The sequence below is a fragment of the Pelecanus crispus genome, chromosome Z, assembly GCF_030463565.1.
Source record: "Pelecanus crispus isolate bPelCri1 chromosome Z, bPelCri1.pri, whole genome shotgun sequence".
Lineage (NCBI taxonomy): Eukaryota > Metazoa > Chordata > Aves > Pelecaniformes > Pelecanidae > Pelecanus > Pelecanus crispus.
Genome location: NC_134676.1, coordinates 23,608,062 through 23,628,119, shown reverse-complemented (window position 1 = coordinate 23,628,119; position 20,058 = coordinate 23,608,062). Strand labels below are relative to the sequence as shown.

The 20,058-nt window shown below is 38.9% G+C and overlaps 1 protein-coding gene across 1 annotated transcript in view; it reads right to left on the bottom strand.

Annotated features, from left to right (window-relative positions):
• The window catches only part of IPO11 (importin 11), a 102,839-nt gene that overhangs the window by 35,282 nt on the left and 47,499 nt on the right, over nucleotides 1-20,058 (bottom strand). The window contains exons 22-26 of the mRNA XM_075725972.1: nucleotides 16,182-16,297; nucleotides 14,600-14,676; nucleotides 8,193-8,272; nucleotides 7,535-7,615; nucleotides 1,462-1,557 (exon numbers count right to left, since the gene is read on the bottom strand). Coding sequence (XP_075582087.1) covers nucleotides 1,462-1,557; nucleotides 7,535-7,615; nucleotides 8,193-8,272; nucleotides 14,600-14,676; nucleotides 16,182-16,297 — 450 coding nt within the window. The remainder of the gene's footprint in view (nucleotides 1-1,461; nucleotides 1,558-7,534; nucleotides 7,616-8,192; nucleotides 8,273-14,599; nucleotides 14,677-16,181; nucleotides 16,298-20,058) is intronic.

Sequence of the window (20,058 nt, the reverse complement as noted above, 5' to 3'; positions counted from 1 at the left end):
TTTCCTGGAGATGGCTGAACACCTGCCTGCGGATGGGAAGCAGTGATCAAATTCCTCATTTTGATTTGCTTGTATGCACAGCTTTTGCTTTACTTATTCAACTGTCTTTATCTCAACCCATGAGCTTTCTCACTTTTAGTCTTCCTATTCTTTCCCCCATCCCACCAGGGGGAGTGAGTGGCTGTGTGGGGCTTAGTTGCTGGCTGGGGTTAAACCACAACAGGTTCAGAATTACCGTTTACAATTTCAGTAACATTAAGAAGTGCTTAGTGTTTCTGAAGTTGTTGTTACTTACTTCACTGATGGAAACTGAAATACATCTGCCAATAACTAATTTGCAAGTGTCTCAAAATTAACTGGATATATAAGAAGCTCATTAGTTTATTATCTTTTGTTATTACTTTTAATTTTAAAAGAAGCTACAGATTTCTTTAAATTCAGCATCTAACAATATAACATAAGTGTTTTGTAGAATTGCCTACTTAAAAAAAAAAGCCAAAATTTACCTGAAAACGATTACCCAGATTAATACCTCTTTGAATAGGGAGCACTGAATTTATTACAGTCTTAAATCAGAAGATATTTTAGTAATCCACTATCCGGTTTTGTGTCTTCCTAAACTGCAAACTGTTCAAACAAACTGTCTTTTTTGTGTTCTGTACAGCAAGAAGTACATTGCTAAGTAGTATTACTTGGCTTAATCTTGGAAATATCTTACTTAACTCAATAATAATGGGAAACAAATATTGATAGCTGAAAGTCTTCAAGTCTAAAAAAGGCAAAGGTTTTGATCAAAAAAGTCAAAAGCATAGAGAGTTCCACCCACCGATTCTGCTCATTAAAGATTTTTTTTTTCTCCTGCTAGTACTGCCAGGTTCACCACAGTTAAAGCATATTGGATTTTACTCCTTTTTATCCAACATGGAAATTTGTTGAAGGCAAAGAGAGAGAAAAGGAGAACTTAAGACATCTAAGCATGCAAAATCTTAAAGCCTCTTCTATCTCACACAAAGCATTCTCACATCCTTCAGCTCTTCATATTAGACATGTCAATTAGAAAAATCTCCTTGTCCAGTTTGTTTTTCTCTGGTGCAGGTACACTTAAAAAGGACTAGTATAAGTGTCTTTAAAAAACCCCAACAAAAAACTCCAACAGCTACAAAGGATCTAACTAAGCACAGAGTCATAGCACCTTATAAGTGTTAATAGTGAAGGAACGGCAGAATAAAATTTATTTTACTATAATAAACACTAGATAACAAAATTAAGTGATGGATATCTTGCTTTAACTCCTGCACTACTATGTTACTTTTACAGACTTTTAAAATAGCTGTCAAAGATCTATCAGATGCTCTTAAAACAAGAGAAAATGCAGTATCAATGAGAAAACTGGGCCAGATAACAGAAGGTACTTTCCTGTTCAAAAGGAAAAGTAGAGAGTAGTTAAAGAGTAACTCTTACCTCCCCATCTAAAATCCCCCTGAATATTGATGGCAGAAGGGGTTGAAACATTTGAGGACCCAAAACAGGATTTACTTTTAGGACATTTTCCACAACCTTAAGAACAAAACCAAATTAGACAATTAGTAAAGTGCATTTAAAAATCTTAACTGCAGCTTTAACACTACTTATACTGGTCTCTATAGAAAGTCCTGGTAGGATGTTTACAATTAAATACCGGCAATTGCTGAATGTATATTCTAGTGAAGTACCCTGCAAACCTGATCTGCACAACGGACCTGATAAAACTGACATGCCAGGTGAAACCCACCTAGCCAAGCACTTCCTCCACAGACTCCTCCTAGACCTGGCAAAGCTGATGAGGTGGGTTGGAAGGAAGGACCTTGATAAGGCTCCAGAAAAGCAGCTTGATTAGGTGGGTTGGGAGGCAGGAGTACCAGCAGTTTAAGGCTCATTTCCGTACTTTTGTCCTGTCACTGTTTTGAAGAACCATTGATTAGGACCTACCATCTCCTTTCAAGTGAGCAAGTAACCACAAGTGCTCTCAGATGTGCTATTCTCAGTACCCTGCTCTGGTTCCCAGTTTTTACATTCTTTACCCTTTGATTCTCAGCTCTTTCCCCCCCACCCCATGAGCTGTTCCCTGAAGTAATTTTTTTTTCCTTTGTTCTTCAGGCTTTCCTTTGCTCAGCTGTTTGGGCTCTCCCCTTGTACCAAGATGCAGAGGGGAAGAGGCTGTGAGAATAATGGGCTGATACCTGTTCACTCCTATGGGTAGTAAGGACAGAGACCACACACCTATACACTGATGTGTATAAAGCATATAAAGGTACCATAAAGGTACCTCCCTTAAATACTCTTCTCAGTCTCCACCTACTTTCAGCTCAGAGGGACTTCCACAAGGAACTACTCTTCTGCGCTCTTGTAAATCTTTTTTTCTTTTTGAACCGTGTTCCTACTAGCTTCATTTAATGACCTCTACTTCTTGCCTTGAGAGAGATGTTAAGCAGTTGACCCTTTCAATGCCTCTCAAGTTTTGTAGACCTTTAATATACTGTTATACGGAGGTGAACATAAATTTTCTCCCACTCATCTTTTCCGGGTACTGGAAGTTTTGACTAACTCATCTGTTCCTTGTACAGTCTTTTCAAACCTTTTATTCTCTGTCTCAGATAACTAGAAAATCAAGTCGCATCAAGGCTCAGCAATCTTGCGATAAATCGTCTTCTCAGTCCAAAGTAGTGTTTTTCAACCTTACCCATTTATTTACTGTCCTAATGTCTATCTTCAATCCAGCCAAAGCTGTTTGTAGGAAAATATTTCAGAGAACACTCCCGGTGTTTCTGTTCCCAATATTTATCTTAGGGTTTTTTTTGTTTAACAAGTCAGCACAGTGACAACATTTTCCTTTTTGTAAAAATACTTACATGAATTATAGCTCAGTTATCGCCTGGAAGCAAGCAGTCATACTAGGAAGGTGTTCAAAGTATATTGGACAAACCTTGTGGCTAATGCAAGGCCACACTGGGAGCCAAGTAGTTAAAGTGCAGTAGTTAAAGCTGGCAAGTGCAGATGAACCAGGGGATCAGGCTCAGCCAGCATGGGTTCATGAAAGGCAGGTCCTGCCTGACCAAACTGATCTCCTTCTATGACCTGGTGACCCACCTGGTGGATGAAGGGAAGGCTGTGGACGTCATTTACCTAGACTTTAGCAAAGCCTTTGACACAGTTTCCCATAATATTCTCCTAGGGAAGCTGGCAGCTCAACACTTGGATGGGCATACTCTTTGCTGGGTAAAAAACTGGTTGGGTGGCCGAGTCCAGAGAGTTGTGGTAAATGGAGTTAAGTCCAGTTGGAGGCTGGTCACGAGCCTTGTTCTGCAGGGCTCTGTTTTGGGGCCAGCCTTGTTTAATATCTTTATCAATGATCTGGATGAGGGGATTGAGTGCACCCTCAGTAAGCTTGCAGATGACACCAAGTTGGGCGGGAGTGTCGATCTGCTGGAGGGCAGAAAGGCCCTGCAGAGGGACCTGGACAGGCTGGATCGATGGGCTGAGGACAACTGTAGGAGATTTATCAAGGCCAAGTGCTGGGTCCTGCACTTGGGTCACAACAACCCCATGCAACACTACAGGCTTGGGGAGGAGTGGCTGGAAAGCTGCCTGGCTGAAAAGGACCTGGGGGTGTTGGTTGACAGCGGGCTGAACATGAGCCAGCAGCGTGCCCAAGTCTGGGCACATCCTGGCTTGTATCAGGAGTAGTGTGGCCAGCAGGAGCAGGGAGGTGATTGTCCCCCTGTACTCAGCGCTGGTGAGGCCGCACCTCGACTACTGTGCCCAGTTTTGGGCCCCTCAACACAAGAAAGACATTGAGTTGCTGGAGCGTGTTCAGAGAAGGGCAACAAGGCTGGTGAAGGGTCTGGAGCACAGGTCTTATGACGAGTGGCTGAGGGAGCTGGGGTTGTTTAGCCTGGAGAAGAGGAGGCTGAGGTTATCACTTATACTTATCGCTCTCTACAACTCCCTGAAAGGAGGTTGTAGTGAGGTGGGTGTTGGTCTCTTCTCCCAAGTAGTTAGCGATAGGACGAGAGGAAATGGGCTCAAGCTGTGCCAGGGGAGGTTTAGGTTAGATATTAGGAAAAATTTCTTTACGGAAAGGGTAGTCAAGGATGGGAACAGGCTGCCCAGAGAGGTGGTGGAGTCACCATCCCTGGACGCATTCAAAAAACAGGTAGATGTGGCACTCTGGGACATGGTTTAGTCTAGTCTACCCTTGATTGGTTTAGTGTGGACTTGGTAATGTTAGGTTAATGGTTGGACTGGATGATCTTAAAGGTCTTTTCCAACCTAAACGATTCTATGATTCTAATGGCTGGGGCTGGAAGGGACCTTAAAGGTCATCTGGTTCCAACCCCCCTGCCATTGGCAGAGACATCTTCCACTACACCAGGTTGCTCAAAGCCCCATCCAACCTGGCCCTGAGCACTTTCAGGGATAGAGCATCCACAGCTTCTCTGGGCAACTTGTTCCAATACCTCACCACCCTCATCGTGAAGAATTTCTTTCATTTATCTAATATAAATCTGTCCTCTTTCAGTTTTTCATCATCCCTTGTCCTACCACTACATACTTTGTAAAAAGTCCCTCTCCAGCTTTCTTGTACGCCCCCTTCAGGTACTAGAAGGCTGCTGTAAGGTCTCCCTGGGGCCTTCTCTTCTTCAGGCTGAACAACCCCAACTCTCTCAGCCTGTCTTCATAGGAGGGGTGCTCCAGCCCTCTGATCATCTTCACGGCCCTCCTCTGGACTTGCTGCAACAGGTCCATGTTGTCTTACGTTGGGGACCCCAGAGCTGGACACAGTACTCCAGGTGGGTCTCACAAGAGTGGAGTAAAGGGGCAGAATCCCCTCCCTCAACCTGCTGGCCACACTTTTGATGCAGCCCAGGATACGGTTGGCTTTCTGGGCTGCAAGTGCACATTGCTGGCTCATGTCCAGCTTTCATCCACCAGTACCCCCAAGTCCTTCTCTGCAGGGTTGCTCTCAATCCATTCTCCGCCCAGCCTATATTTGTGCTTGGGATTGTCCCAACCCATGTGCAGTACCTTGCACTTGGCCTTGTTGAACTTCGAGAGGTGGGCCCATGCGAACCTCATAAGCCTGTCAAGGTCCATCTCGATGGCATCCCTTCCCTCCAGTGTGTTGATCATGCCACACAGCTTGGTGTCATCAGCAAACTTGCTGAGGGTGCACTCAGTCCCACTGCCCATGTTGCTGACAAAGATGTTAAACAGCACTAGTTGCAACACCAACCCCTGAGGAATGCCACTCCGTATTAGCAGCATTATTCCATTTTAGAGATTTGATTAAAAGCTGCTGCATCAAACATTTGCCCAACTATAGACTCTAATAGTACTGACAGAGAGGAACTGACATTTTAAATTCCAGAACTAGAGTCCTTAAGCTCCGCACAGCAGGAACAACAAATGGGGAGGACTATCAACTTCTGTTTTCTATCCTTGGACTCTGCAAGCAGTTGTGCAACTCACCAAAGAGGTAGGTGGGATCTAATTTTTTTCCTCCATTGCATTTATAATGAACTGAATTCAAGTCCAAGCTTTTATAAGCCACACAGAGTTCCCAGTTAGTGCAGCCACTGGAAATGTAAGTAGTAATACACTACAGTTACTACTCAACTATCTTGTAGTGCATACTCCAACTTTATTCCCTGAAATTCTTGAAAAGGCACATTTAAAGCATCATGCTTAATGTTTCAAAAGCTTTTGAATTTCATAACATCTCTTTCATACTACCATTTGAAGTTTATGCAAAACCAGGTTTTTTAATGCTTTGAAAAACACCTAGCAACTCTATTTAAGCAGTTGTTGCCATTACAATAGCAACTTATGCCAAAAGCAAAGACTGTTTGAACACCATGTCATGGTACAAATGCAAGGACACTACACAAAAGCATGTAATAGAGAGCACATATATCCAACATTCAATAAAGATTGGAAAAGCTTGGCTCTAGACCCACTAGGTTCTAGCAGTCATGCAGAAATGCAGAAAAGAATAAAAAGTGAATCTTGACCATTAGGTACTTATTTAATCATAAAACCAGTTTTTATAATAATACACATATGTATGCAGACTTATTACTTAACCCTTATCTTGCCAGTTTTTCAAATGTGCAGTTACAAAAATTGAACTGTGTGATTATTTTTCCTATTGGTACTGAATACTGAAAAGGAAAAGTTGTATTAAAAAAAACAGTAGATATAATATTATTATTGTTGTTTGTATTAGCAAAAGGATTAATACTGGTTGATAGGGTACAAATGAAACTCAGATTTGGATGGTTAGATACAGCAATTAGACAATTACCTTTGCACGTTTTGATTAGAAACACTCAAAATTAACCTAGATTATTAACACACATGTATGATTTTGACTAGGGTTGAATAATTTCTTAATATTGCATTTTTGTCCAAATAATGACATTTTTTCTGAATTCTGAACAAAGCTGAAAACTGAATTAGGACAACTCTTAAAACTTGTTAATCAGATTAATTCTGCCCTTTTTTTAATAATCTTTTATATTATACTGTGGTACTCTTCTCCATTCTAAAATTCAATTAGAATTAAACAACTTTGATTAGCTTTCTGCAACATCCATGAGTCCACCGACAGCCAAAGATTAAATCAAGTTACTTTGAACCAAACACAATCCTTGTTTTGCAACACAATGCTCTCCAGACTTTCTATACATAGCATTATCTTTGCAATGCAGTGATTGGTCATCTGGCTGTTTAACTGTGCTGTTGCCAGGCTGCAGAACTAACTATTTTCAGGAAGATCCAAGCCCTCACTAACAAACTTTCTCTAGTAATCTAGAAAATAATCAAATGGCAAAAATATAGGGACTCTTAATCTACATCAAACCATACAAAGAGGATTCAAACTAGCTTAGAATTCATTTAGCTAAGGACACCACTTTGGAATCACATGAAGTAATTAATGAAAGCATTGCGAAGAGGGTTATAGTAACAGTGTGTTAGGTGATTATCTTTTAGGGTGCTCTATTTAAGGCTATACTAACCTTCCCTTGGGAGAAGTACTATTTTTAAAAAATATGTGTGTATATATGCAGTCTCTAGAAACACACACACACTTTAAATACATGGTTTAAAACACCACTAACTCCAATGACAATGTGTGCTAAATAAGCTGTTGTCTTCTACATGTTTAGATTGGATATTAGGAAAAACTTCTTCACAGAAAGAGTAGTCAGGCAATGGAACAGGCTGCCCAGAGAGGTGGTGGAGTCACCATCCCTGGAGGCGTTCAAGAAACAGGTAGATGTGGCACTTTGGGACATGGTTTAGTAGGCATGGTGGTGTTGGGTTGATGGTTGGACTGGATGATCTTAAAGGTCTTTTCCAACTTAAACAATTCTATGATTCTATGTTCTACATTCATCATACTTGAAAATATTATTCTAACCTAACAAAACACTAGCAAGAGTAATGGATGCACAGAGATTAATATCTGGGGTTTATTTTTATTACACTCTACCTTTAAAACTTGAACTTGACCTTCAGTAGTTATGTCCTTCAAAAGTTCACAAAATGACTGGCATAAGTCAGCAGCATACATCTGAAATTAAATGGAAAAGAAGGTATTATGCAAACACATTTTATATCTATGTGTATATCTCAAAACACAACACATTAGGGATTACACATGTCCAAAGACCCAGCTTCTCTTCAGAGATCATATTTGCTGAAACGCTCATCTTTCCTGAACTAATTAAAGTCCAATCTAATAATTTTCTTGTTTCTTTAACATTGCAGGTTTTTTTAAACAATCTCAATGGATTTGCTAATGAAGAAGGTGTGAGAACAAGGCATAACCTCTCCAGTTCAATTCTTGCTAGAATTTATGACCACAATTTTAATCTGGTAAGATAATTAAGAGTAAGTCTTACTACCCCACACAGAAGCTTTTCAGGTACAAAAGTACTAAATCAATCCACAAAACACTCAAATCTGATTTGATTGAGTGTCCACCGTGTGCCATTAAGAACTAACATTAGAACAATATGCTTGTATACACATAAACGAGTAAGAATATAAATGTTTGTGTGTACAATATTTTCCAACACGAGAGAAAAAGTAGTTTGCCAGTAGGGAATTAAGGTGCTAACGTGAATCTTTATATAATGGTAACATACCTGTAAAAATTCAGATGATGATAAGAAAATATAAGCATTGATGATCTTAAAGCAATTTTTGAGATTTTCTGAACTCAGCTCTGGAAAAAAAGAAATCACAATTCAGAACATTATCACCAAACTGAAGTACAACTAAAATGATTCACTTCTAAAAGTCTTTATCCTCACACAGCTTTTAAGTGCCAGATGCCTACAAACAGAAAAAAGTTATCTTAGGTTCAGTACCATTCAGGTTCTGCCTCCCTGCCAGAGACAATAACAATAGAGGGATGATAGCAGCTCTCACGTTCTCAAATGGAAGCACTAGAAATCCTATGACCTCAAAAGCCAATGTTAATAAAAAAAGTCAAGTTTTGAATGTGGTAGTGGGCTAAGACGACATTGAAGATGGAACAAATGAAACACATACTTAAGACACCTGCAATTACTGATACATGATCTCTCACATTTGAGTCAGTAAATGCCAAGTAGAAAGAGTGAAATAAAGATTGCAGCTCTGCTCTTCTGACCCAGGTGGCACATCAAATGACATTGAGCTTTTGGACTGAAACACACTGAGCTTTAAGGCCATACCTTGAGTATTTCAGTAAGGAAAGCATATCCATTTAAGAGACAGATACACACAGGAGATGGTATACAGCAGCAGTTTGAAGAGAGAAAAGAGACATGTCCTCAGGCACTACCTGTAAGACCGTTTTTAAAAAAAATCACCCCAGGACATCTATAAACACAATTTATAGCAAAATACAGGTTTCAGAGATTCACATGCAGATTGATACTAGTGCAAAAAGCCAACAGACCTCATTGTCTGAAAACAAAAGACCAAAAAAACCTCAAAGGGCTTGCTAAATTTTCTTAAAAACAGTTTGGGAGACAGACTATTCTTGGTAAAGTAAGTGGACTTCTGCTCCACCACCTTTAATTAATATTCTGATAAAATCATCATGGAGACCCAACAGGAAAATACTTTTAAGTTTTAAATAAAGTTCCTTACCAGATTAAACTAGCACCAGCAGCTGGCTAAGACCTGGTATGTCTTCCATGGCTTATATGAACACAGCCTGTATGAAAGTGTGGCTTACACTTAGTGATGCTTATGTAGAAAAGCTTCCACAAAAAATATCACTTGACAGAAACTATGCTGGTTTTCCACTATAACATCTGAAAAGTCTTTGGGACTTTTAGCAGTATCTGTTCTTTTCCCTCCCATCAGAAAGAACATTAATGCTCCTGTTATCTGACATGGCCATTGGACAGCTTTGAATGCATAACTATTTTCGTATCTCAGGGCTTGGACAGGTCATGTCTTGTTATCACTTATTTTGAATACTTGTATATCTTGAAGAGATTATTCTTCACCTATCCATCCAATATCCTCATCAAAGATTACAATACATCTATAAATCAGCTTTATTAGCATATTACTGGTGTTACACATTTCTTGAAGTTACTGCATTCTCCTTAGAGGTCTGCAGTTTTTTTTTTTTCTTTCTTACTGGATATAGCCATACTTTCAGTTTCAGTAGACAAATTGTAAAGAAATGGCCATATAAACATGAAGTGCTGCCAAGCTTTCCATCACTTTCCATTCTGTGATTCTGTGATAACTGATACAAAGGTAATAAAGTATGAATAGCAAAATTGCAAGAAATAAGTTATTTCAGGTCAGAAGGAAAAATCAGGTAAGGCAGATGTTGTGGAAATGACAGAGTTTCAGTCACTCATCTGTGCTTAAAGCTCGATGTTTAGTAAAAGCATTTTTGTAGAAAGATTTCACCTTCAACCGATTACATTTAAAAAACAATTATGCATCAATACTCTTGCCAGGTTTTCCTCAATCAAACATATCTTTTTCTGAATTAATGTGCTCCTCTGGGTTTTGTCTGGGACCAGAGGAATTATACCAATTCCAGCAACCTGCTTTTTGCCATTACCTTTACAAGTACAGCACAGGCACATTAAACCTGGTGCTTCCTGAAACAGGTGTATCTTGACTTTGACCGTATTCCCAACCTGAAATTGTACCAGATTCAGCTGTTATTTTAAGCAGTCTCCGTGCAGAAATGCATCCATCCTCAGAGAATTAATGTATTCCTCCATTCCACATTATTAATCCATCTCTCATTGCAGCAGATTGAAAGAACCTCTGCAACCCCTCTATAGGGCAATCATGCTTCAACAGAATTTAAACATTAGCAGCAGTGCTGATATGAAAACCAAATACGACAATTGTGCTGTGACAGATTACTGAACAGCAGTGATAGCACCACAACCTTTGAAGGAAGGTCAGTTATGCAAGTGAAATCAAGCCTTCATATCAAATGCAACATTCTACTCCTCTAAGATTAAAAGACAGTATTTATTACTTTAAAAGGCAAATCTAATTGATTTGTACAACTCCTCTGACATCCAGTTCCAACAGCAGTAGTATCCTGAAATGGATATGAAAAGCGCTTTTCATAAGAATTGAAAAGTCAAAAACATTTCTGTATTTTTCCCCTTTCAGTTGACTGTTAAAGAGACACCACTGCACTGACATATACCTAGGGTGACATATGCCACAGGCCTATGACATGGCCATGACAAAGACACGTCCAAATAATGAAAAACCTAGTAAGAATGAACGAATCACTAAAAAAATAAAATCATTAATTAAATATCAAACCAACTTTTATGCATCGTACATTGGATGCAACAGGTAAGCATGTTTTAAAAAAATCTCCTAAAAGATGCAGAAGCAATGGCAAGAAATTACTGCTCTAGGTTGTAAATTTAAGTTAGGAATGAAAATCAAAGAACGCTGAAGGTATATTCTTGTCAATAAGACAGTCGGCTCTGGCAGAGAAAGCATGAGAGGCGCCAGCATAGGGACCTGCAAAGTTCAGGTTTTTAAGCTATTACTGGTGGGCCAGGAAGCAATGATAGGCAAGCAAGTGCTTGTGCAGTACATAGTCTTGGAAAGCATCTTAAGCACATTTAAAAAAAACCTGTGCAACAGATGATATAATAATTTGCAGTCATCTAAACATGCATTCACCAACAGGAAAAAAAGCAACACCTTTCTCTTAAGTGATATCCACAGCACACTTCAAAAACTACCAGACATAATTTGCGCACAGTGTATCTCCCTTAGTTTTGTATCACTTTACTAAAGAAAATGTACTGTTGTAACAGAAATCATAAATCAAGGTTTGTACTTTGACGGTTAAGCTAAACTCCCAAATCCAATGGGAAACATGAGATGCTCAAAGAGCTGTTAAGGGTCCTGAATAAGAACTGGCAATCTATCACTGCACACCTGCTGAATTTTCTGAAAAAATACTGTGTACAGTCACAGTCACGTCCCACAGAACCTCACCCAAAGACAGTTAATGCAAAGTAAAAGCTACAACACAATGAATAACCAACAACCTGAATGATACACAATCCAGCCTATTGTCTGTACCTCCTTAAACATAACCAAAGTGTCTACTTTTACAGAAATGGTTATCAATATTATTTTCCACAGTCCCTTTGGGTCTGAGTTATCAAAGCTGCACTGTATCTATTTACATACACTGTTCAATTCCCACAAAAGTTTGTCCCCTATTATTGTATATGAATATCTCTAAGTAATATGCAGGACTTAAATATGCTATAATCTGGCCGTGAAGATGATAAAACGTCTTCTCTCCCTCTCTGATTTGGTAACTTCTTGCCACATCTGTTTCCTTCTCTTCAGCAGGACAGGGTCTGCTATATACTTCTAACATCCAAAAGTCTCCTGTATGAACTTCTCTCCCTCCCTTCCAGCTCTTCTAGTTCAATCATGTTGACCTCTAATAGGACACTTTTTCTGAAGGACTTAAATGGTGATGGAGCAGTTAAACACATCAGAAAAATAGTTACATTACCTGTATATTAGAGAAATTCCATTCACTAAGAATAAATTCAGAAACTGAAGGTCAGGAGTTTCATATTCCTTACACTGTATTTTCAACAAAATAATTTTCTGGAGCACCTTGTTGCTAGTTCTCCACCCTGCTCCGGAAGACATAAGCAAGGCAGTCACCTACTCAGAACTCCCCTTTACCAGATCCGCTCTTTGGCTTCCACTTTGATAATCTAAGACTGAATTGAGAACCAGTCTCGGAGAGATTTTCTGTTGTGCCTTAGAAAGTTAAGGCACACAAGACTTTGCAATTTTGAAACTTTAAATTTGAAGATCTCAAAATTTGAATGGATTTCTGCATTTGTCCAACTGAAAACAGCAGACTTCCAGTTAAAACACCTTGTCCTGACAGCTATGTCACCTAGGTGAGAAGGATAGGAAATGTTTGTTCTTAAGTACTGGAAGTTTCAGGTGAATACTGCCACTTGTATACTGGAGAAACTGTACTAAAGAACTAAGACTGAACAGTTATTTAATTAACTGGCACAGCTGATCATCATTGATCAATACATTTTCTTCTGCAAAGGGCTGCAGCTTAAAACTGTGCTGCTGCACTGGATTTAAGTGAAGTATCCCTTCTTCAGGTATATTGAATGAATGAAGTAGCTGCCTGAGGGGTACTGGATGGCAGTATTGCACTGTTCCTCTAACTACCAAGTTTTAAAATAAGGTTAGTACTAACCCAAGACTCAAGCGCTACTTCAACATCACAGTGCCATGGCTATGTCATGTGGAGGCTGTCCAGCTAGATTCTCCTGATGTAAACAGAACAGACTTGCAGGCAAAGAGCATACCAGAATGGTTTCTACTTCCTGGCAAAACGTGCAACATTTTGGCCTACAGCAGTCAAAATTTTTGACTGACATGACACTCGGAAAATAAGTTTCTCAGAAAAATGCTCAGGAAGTAGTACCAGAAATCTCTTGGAGGAAATCAGTCTGATTACACATCTGCTGCTGAGTTTTTGCCACTCACACCCCATCCCTGATTAAAAAAAAAAAAAAAAAAAAATCAATTTGACATAAGTGTGTTTGAAGCCTCACCTTAAGGAAAGCCTACCAAGCTTAACTGTACTACTTGCTCTACCAGCATCACACAACAGCTTTCATTTTTCAGAAGGAACATTCTCTTGAGGATGTATTTTTTCCAAAGAAGAACATCACTATTCTCCTGGGTTCATTCATAAAATAAGGAAATTGTTACAAGAGTAGAATATTCCTGAATACGTCCACCTTTTATTAGAAGAGTATGCCAAGGTTTCCATTTGTACTCATCTCCACCCTGGAAAGTATTGCACAAGGACGAGGGAAGACAGCATGGGGAGGAAACGGTAGCAAATGTAAACAACCCACAAATACAGAGTATTTCTGAACTTAAGCAGATCGGCAGCGTGATGCAACTATGAAAATCACAACCAATTGTAGAGTGCAAGCTTCCTGTAGCAGATACTATCTACTACTAATACAGAACAAGAAGGAGGATGGGTAGGTGTGTAGATATGAAGACAAATAATGAACTATTCGGCAGCTAGAGAACCTAAGAGGTAGCTCTGGAGTTAAATACTAAAACCACTACAAAACGCTACTTCCCTGAACAGCTTTGTCATTAGAGATCTAGTATACAAAGAGAAATAAAAGAAGGTGTCATCTTGCACCTACCCACCATGATGTAACTTTCTACTGACCTTCAGTCAGAATAAAATATTAAGTGTTGAAAACAACAAGCAATTAAAAAGCTAGCTTCTGTAATTTTATAAACACATTCCTCTAAAAAAAAAACCCATTTGCTGTATCAACTCCACAACCTACAAAAGCACAGCTAAAGATTTAAAGACATATTTACATAATAAAATTAAACCACAACATTTTTATACTCCCTTTAATTACAAAGCAAATGCATACCCAATATCAGTATTTCCTAAGCACTGAATCTTAATCCTCATTAATAAGTTTTTATTTTGTCAACAACTCAGGCAAAACTACTGCTTTTAGTTTCAGTGCTGCTTGACCAATATGCTTATAGACATACTTACGCATTTTGAAAACATCCTACATAGTTATTAACTGAATAATGGAAAAGCCAGTAAGGGAAACTTCAATTCTTCAGACTAGAAATCATCATTCTGGTTGTAAGCAGAACAGACAAGTAGTCCATATAATCAGTATCACTAAAACTCAGCACATTTGGTGTTAAATTTCAGGAACTTCTTTAAAAAACCCTCTGAAATGATAAACTGTAACTTGTCTTATCTTTTGGGTACAAAGCAGCTTCAATTTATGAAAAAAGAGAACAAGGTTAAGTAGATAATAAATATTAAAAATGGGAAAGTCAAACAATAAAAACCCATTCTTCATTTTTTAATAGTTACAATTTTGCAAGCTCCCTGAGTTCTTGTAGCCACAGCAGCATTATTTAATGCACGAACAACACAAGCAGCAGGAAAAAACCTCAGAAATTTTATTAGTAAAAGACTTACCAAGAAGGGCAGACATGTTCTGAAATATTCTCAGGAGCTCAGGTGTAAGACATGGACTATTCTCCAATGTCACTAACCTAAGAATAGTGAAGCAAAATATTTTAGATGATCTACGAATTACATTGACCAATCATTCTGACAGATGTAAAACATCTTCTAACAATTACTTGAAGCATATTTCAACTGCAGCAGCAGTCCTTACAATACACCCATCAGTATAGGCAAGGGCCTTGCTAAGGTAGGAAAATAAAGAAAAACATGCTACTGTCTTTATAAAAAGACAACATAACCTCCAAAATGCAGCAGTGAGAATGTCTAAGTACCCAACTTGGGAACTCAGAGAAGGCGGGTAGAGAGGAATAGTCATGGTGTAAGGACAACGTGTGTGGTGCTCTGCACCTCAGAGGAGCAGCTGTGGTGGCAGTCAGCTCAAACCTTTACTTTTTTTTTTTTTTTGACATCTGAAATGATGCATGGATTACCATACATAAAAACGTAACTATATGCTCAGCATTGTTTGTATCAATTCAAAATTCCTAAGGTTTGAGAACAGTAGCTATAAATTAAATTCATAAAGCCACAGCAACACATTCCAGTTTGTTCCTAGATCTTAGATGTGGGATGACTGTATTTAAATAACACACTGATTCTGTAAAGTATCTTAGCTGTTCTCCTGCTCTTGGTTCAAGAAGCCATTAGTCCCAACTGTGTCTGCCACCTTCAACCAGATTCATCTGATGCACTAGGATGTCTTAAAATACCATTCTTCTGCATAGGCATCAGCATATCAACCTGAAGATCAGTAAAACTTCTGAACTGATACATTAAAAAGGTCCCTGACTTAAATTTTGTGAAGAACTTGCACTTCAACTTGCTGCCCCACCACCAACAGAATTGTAAATCTTAGTTTTGCTGCACATAGAACAGATCATTTGTAGATTAAGTATTTCTAATTCAAATGCCCATCTACAATTTAGAACAAAATAATCCCTCACTATTTCAAGACAAACTCAATATTCCTATTCCGCAGGAAAGGGATGTGCTGAATTCAGTTCAGGTAACAGTCTCCTCCTAACACGTCAGCTGCACCAGAAACAAATTATGCTCATGGCAAACTGATCACAGTGCCACTTCTTTTTTTATGTTCAGTCACCATATAGCTTGAGACCTGGAAAATAACTTTGACATTTCATCCTTGTAAACTCACCATCTCTTCCAGAAGCCAGCTCTGAGAATCATTGGGTCACTGTGCTCCCAAGTCAAGCACATCAAATTATTAGTTTAGCATGCATATTACAGTGAGTCTAGACTTTTTGTCTTGCTGTTCATTATCACAACAGAACTGTATCTCGCTATCAACTGCCTGAAAATGGATTACCTATTCAGTTATTTTTAACAGTTTCTTTTATTAACTTCCTAACCTCATCTCTTCTGAGAAAAGGTATGATATAGATGATGTGAAGGTAAGATAACAACAACATATAAATTCTTAATACCGTCCAAGTTTTTTAATTTTTTTTTTTCTTCTGGGGATACAAAAGTAACATTTTAAAAATTAGAAACTGATAAAGAACATTCTTACCACAACTCCAAACCATCTTCCAGAAGATACACATGTGGAGGCTGAGAAACATCCGTACTTAGCTGAATAACTGGGAGCAGAAAAGGATAGAGATTTTTGCTGTCTGCTCCCAGTCCCTATAAAAGTAAACAAAATACGTAAAATTCTTCAAAAATCCTCAAGTCAAGCATTTCAAGAATAGCCTTGAAAAAAAATCCATGATGCTGTTCTATTCACATGCTGTAAACGTGCGTTCATGAAATCAAAGGTTGAACTTGCATCCATTTCATACAACAGAATAGTTTGGTACTCCCGAGCTTTCTCTCAACATGTCTTGAGAAAATTACATAAGTTTTCTGAAAACAAGCAGCTTATCAATGGTCTGCAAGAAAAAATTATAAACAATACACATGCCTAAAAACATTCACTGGTCGTTCTCTTTCTGGGAAAAGTCACAGCTCTAATAAATACTAAATGACCAAATGCTGAATAAAATGTTTTAAAGGTCAAGAAAACAACTACTCTTTGGACCCTACCACATACTAAATCTTTCGACATATTCTACGAATCAGGAGAAGGGGTTGTTTTCATTGCCACACAAAGATTCCCAGACTGATGACAGTCATTTATTTTTTAAATGATCCATGAGCCATACACAAAGGTGTCTTCCCAAGAATGCAGAGTAAAGAATTTTTTCAGCAATCATTTAACAAGAAAACAGAATTTTTAAAAATAAGATAAAGATGACTAGTGTCAAAACTAATCATAAATTAAAATTAATCCTAAAAGGAATGGAATTCTTAAAATTGGGAACTACTGCCTATTTTATAATATTACTACTTAAGAGAACTGAGGCTAGTTGAATGCTGCTTTTGCATAATTTGTATATTTGGAAACTGTTAAGTTTAAAATTACTTGATGTTTCTAAGTTAAGGCTTCTTTGTGGACCTATTTATTTTACAAAACTTGCCTTAAAAAATGAATCTTCCATAAATTTGTCTAATCTTACTGTGTCCACCTATACTTTTGGCCTCCACAGGCGCCAGTAACAGGAAGTTCCACAATTTGTTCATTGTGAAAATGTATTTTCTCTTTGTTTGAATTAACTCCACTTTTAAAAGAACCCTATTTTTCCCTTCAGTTGTAAATGTCTAGTCATTCCCTTTCCACTTTCTCTCTACTGTTAACCTCTGTAGTATTATCCTCTTAGTCATGCGTTTCCACAAGTTCAAGACTGCCTACATATTCATTCTGTTCCTGGATGGACACTGCCCTACATCCTAGGAGCACTTCTTCTCTTGATCTTTACTAGTCCTACTATATCTTTTTTGAGATGTAGTAGGGGTTGGAGAAGGTGGGATGGCATACAATCCATATTAAAGAAGTGCTTAATAGCATGGATTCTTCAGCTAATATAACCATGTATTTTTTTTTTTATTTAACAGTGTTTTCTCAGGAACATACAACCTTTTATTTGCATTTTTACTGCCAACAACACAGGTATGTCTAGATATTTCAAGTTCAAGGATTATTTAATTACACAAAGATCTTTTCCTTCACTGAGAAGAAATTCAGTTAATTTTAATGATCATCTCTGGATGAAGCAAGCAGCTAATAGTTTCTATAGACTTTTAAAATTTTCTGCCAAGGTATTACAGTAAGCCTCCAGAGGAATTAGGGAATTTATTGTACATGTATAGAAAAACAGGGAAAAGATGCAAGTTACCATCAAGAACAAAAACCACCCCAGCAGCTCATCTTGAGTGCCATCACGTGGCATGTACAGGACAGCCAGGTGATCAGGCCCAGGCAGCATGCGTTTATCAAAGGCAGGCCCTGCTTGTCTAACCTGATCGCCTTCTATGACAAAGTGACACACATAGTGCATGAGGGAAAGGCTGTGGATGTTGTCTACCTAGACGTTAGTAAAGCCTTTGACACTATTTCCCACAGCATTCTCCTGGAGAAACTGGCTGCTCATGGCTTGGACCAGTGTATGCTTTGCTGGGTAAAAGACTGGCTGGATGGCCAGGCTCAAAGAGTTGTGGTGAATGGAGTTAAATCCAGTTGGCAGCCGGTCACGAGTGGTGTTCCCCATGGCTCAGCACTGGGGCCAGCCTTGTTTAATATCTTTATCAGTGATCTGGATGAGAGGATGGAGTGCACCCTCAATAAGTTTGCAGACGACACCAAGTTGGACGGGAATGTTGATCTGCTTGAGGGTAGGAAGGACCTGCAGAGGGATCTAGGCAGGCTGGATCAATGGGCTGAGGCCAATTGTATGAGATTTAATGAGGCCAAGTGTCAGGTCCTGCAATGCTACAGCCGATGCCACAGGCTTGGGGAAGAGTGGCTGGAAAGCTGCCCAGTGGAAAAGAACCTGGGGGTGTTGGTCAACAGCCAGCTGAATGAGACAGCAGTGTGCCCAGGTAGCCAAGAAGGCCAACAGTGTCCTGGCTTGTATCAGGAATAGTGTGGCCAGCAGGAGCAAGGAAGTGATTGTCCCCCTGTACTTGGCACTGGTGAGGCCACACCTCGTATTCAGTTTTGGGACCCTCACTTCAAGACAGACACTGAGGTGCTGGAGCATATCCAAAGAGTGGCAACGAAGCTGGTGAAGGGTCTAGAGAACAAGTATTATGAGGAGCAGCTGAGGGAACTGGGGTTGTTTAGCCTGCAGAAAAGGAGGCTCAGGGGAGACCTTATTGTTATACAAAAAAAAAATCTACAAAAATCTACAGAAAAAAAAATGGTAGAAGAATCAGTATGTTCACCCCTATTCTCAGTATTACTATCACTTATCACACTTAAAAGCCACAGTCACGAACAAAGGTAAAGCTGATATAATCCCTGGCTCACAGACGTTTTAATAGTTCTGACCATTCAGTTTTAAAACGGACATTAAAAAGAGGAGATATTCAAGCTATAGCTAAAAAGAAAACTATGAGCACAGCTAAACTCTCAAAAGAAGGAAAAAAAATCAAAGAGATTGAAATACAAATAATGCAATGTGATACAAACTGATTACATAACAAAGCAGGCAGCTCAGAGCTGCTATTATCTCTGTTTCATGTAACATATAAACAAAGCAGAAAAGAACATCAGAAAAGCTAGGAAATTTACGAAGGGATGAAATAAAGTATTTTTTCCCATATGCTATATAAACATGTTGCAGAAATCATTGCAAAAGGACATAACATGTATCAGAGGTTATGCAGTAGAAAGGTAATTGTAAAAATGCTAAAAATAAAAGAGTTGGAATTCTAAATAAACAAGATTACCCACAATTGGTCAATGCCAACAACTTTAAACCTAACAGTTATGACTTAAACAAGAAACATTTGATGCTAATCTGAATTAAAATGCAAATTTAAAGAACAAGCAAATTGAAACTTGTTGTGGTAGCCTGTATCTTGGCCTATGACTTAAAAGTGTCTCATCTTCTCCTCATCCTGGGAGGAGTACAGGGAAATTGCCCAGTTGTGTAGGGAAGAGGTCAGGAAGGCCAAGGTGAGGATGGAGCTGCATTTGGCAAGGGATGTAAAGAACAACAAGAAGCCTTCTACAGGTATGTCAGCCAGAAAAGGAAGGTTAAAGAAAGCATACCCCCCTGATGAACAAGAAAGGCGAACTTGTATCAACGGACGAGGAGAAGGCTGAGGTACTCAACTTCTTTAGCTCAGTCTTCACCGGTAACCTCTCCTCACCTCTCCCAAATCGATGGACCAAAAGATGGGGTCCAGGGGGGTAAAGCCCCTCCCACTGTAAGGGAAGATCAGGTTCGAGACCACCTGAAGAACCTCAATGTACAGAAATCTATGGGACCTGATGAGATGCACCCCAGAGTCCTGAGGGAATTGGCTGATGTAGTTGCCAAGCCATTCTCCATGATATTTGA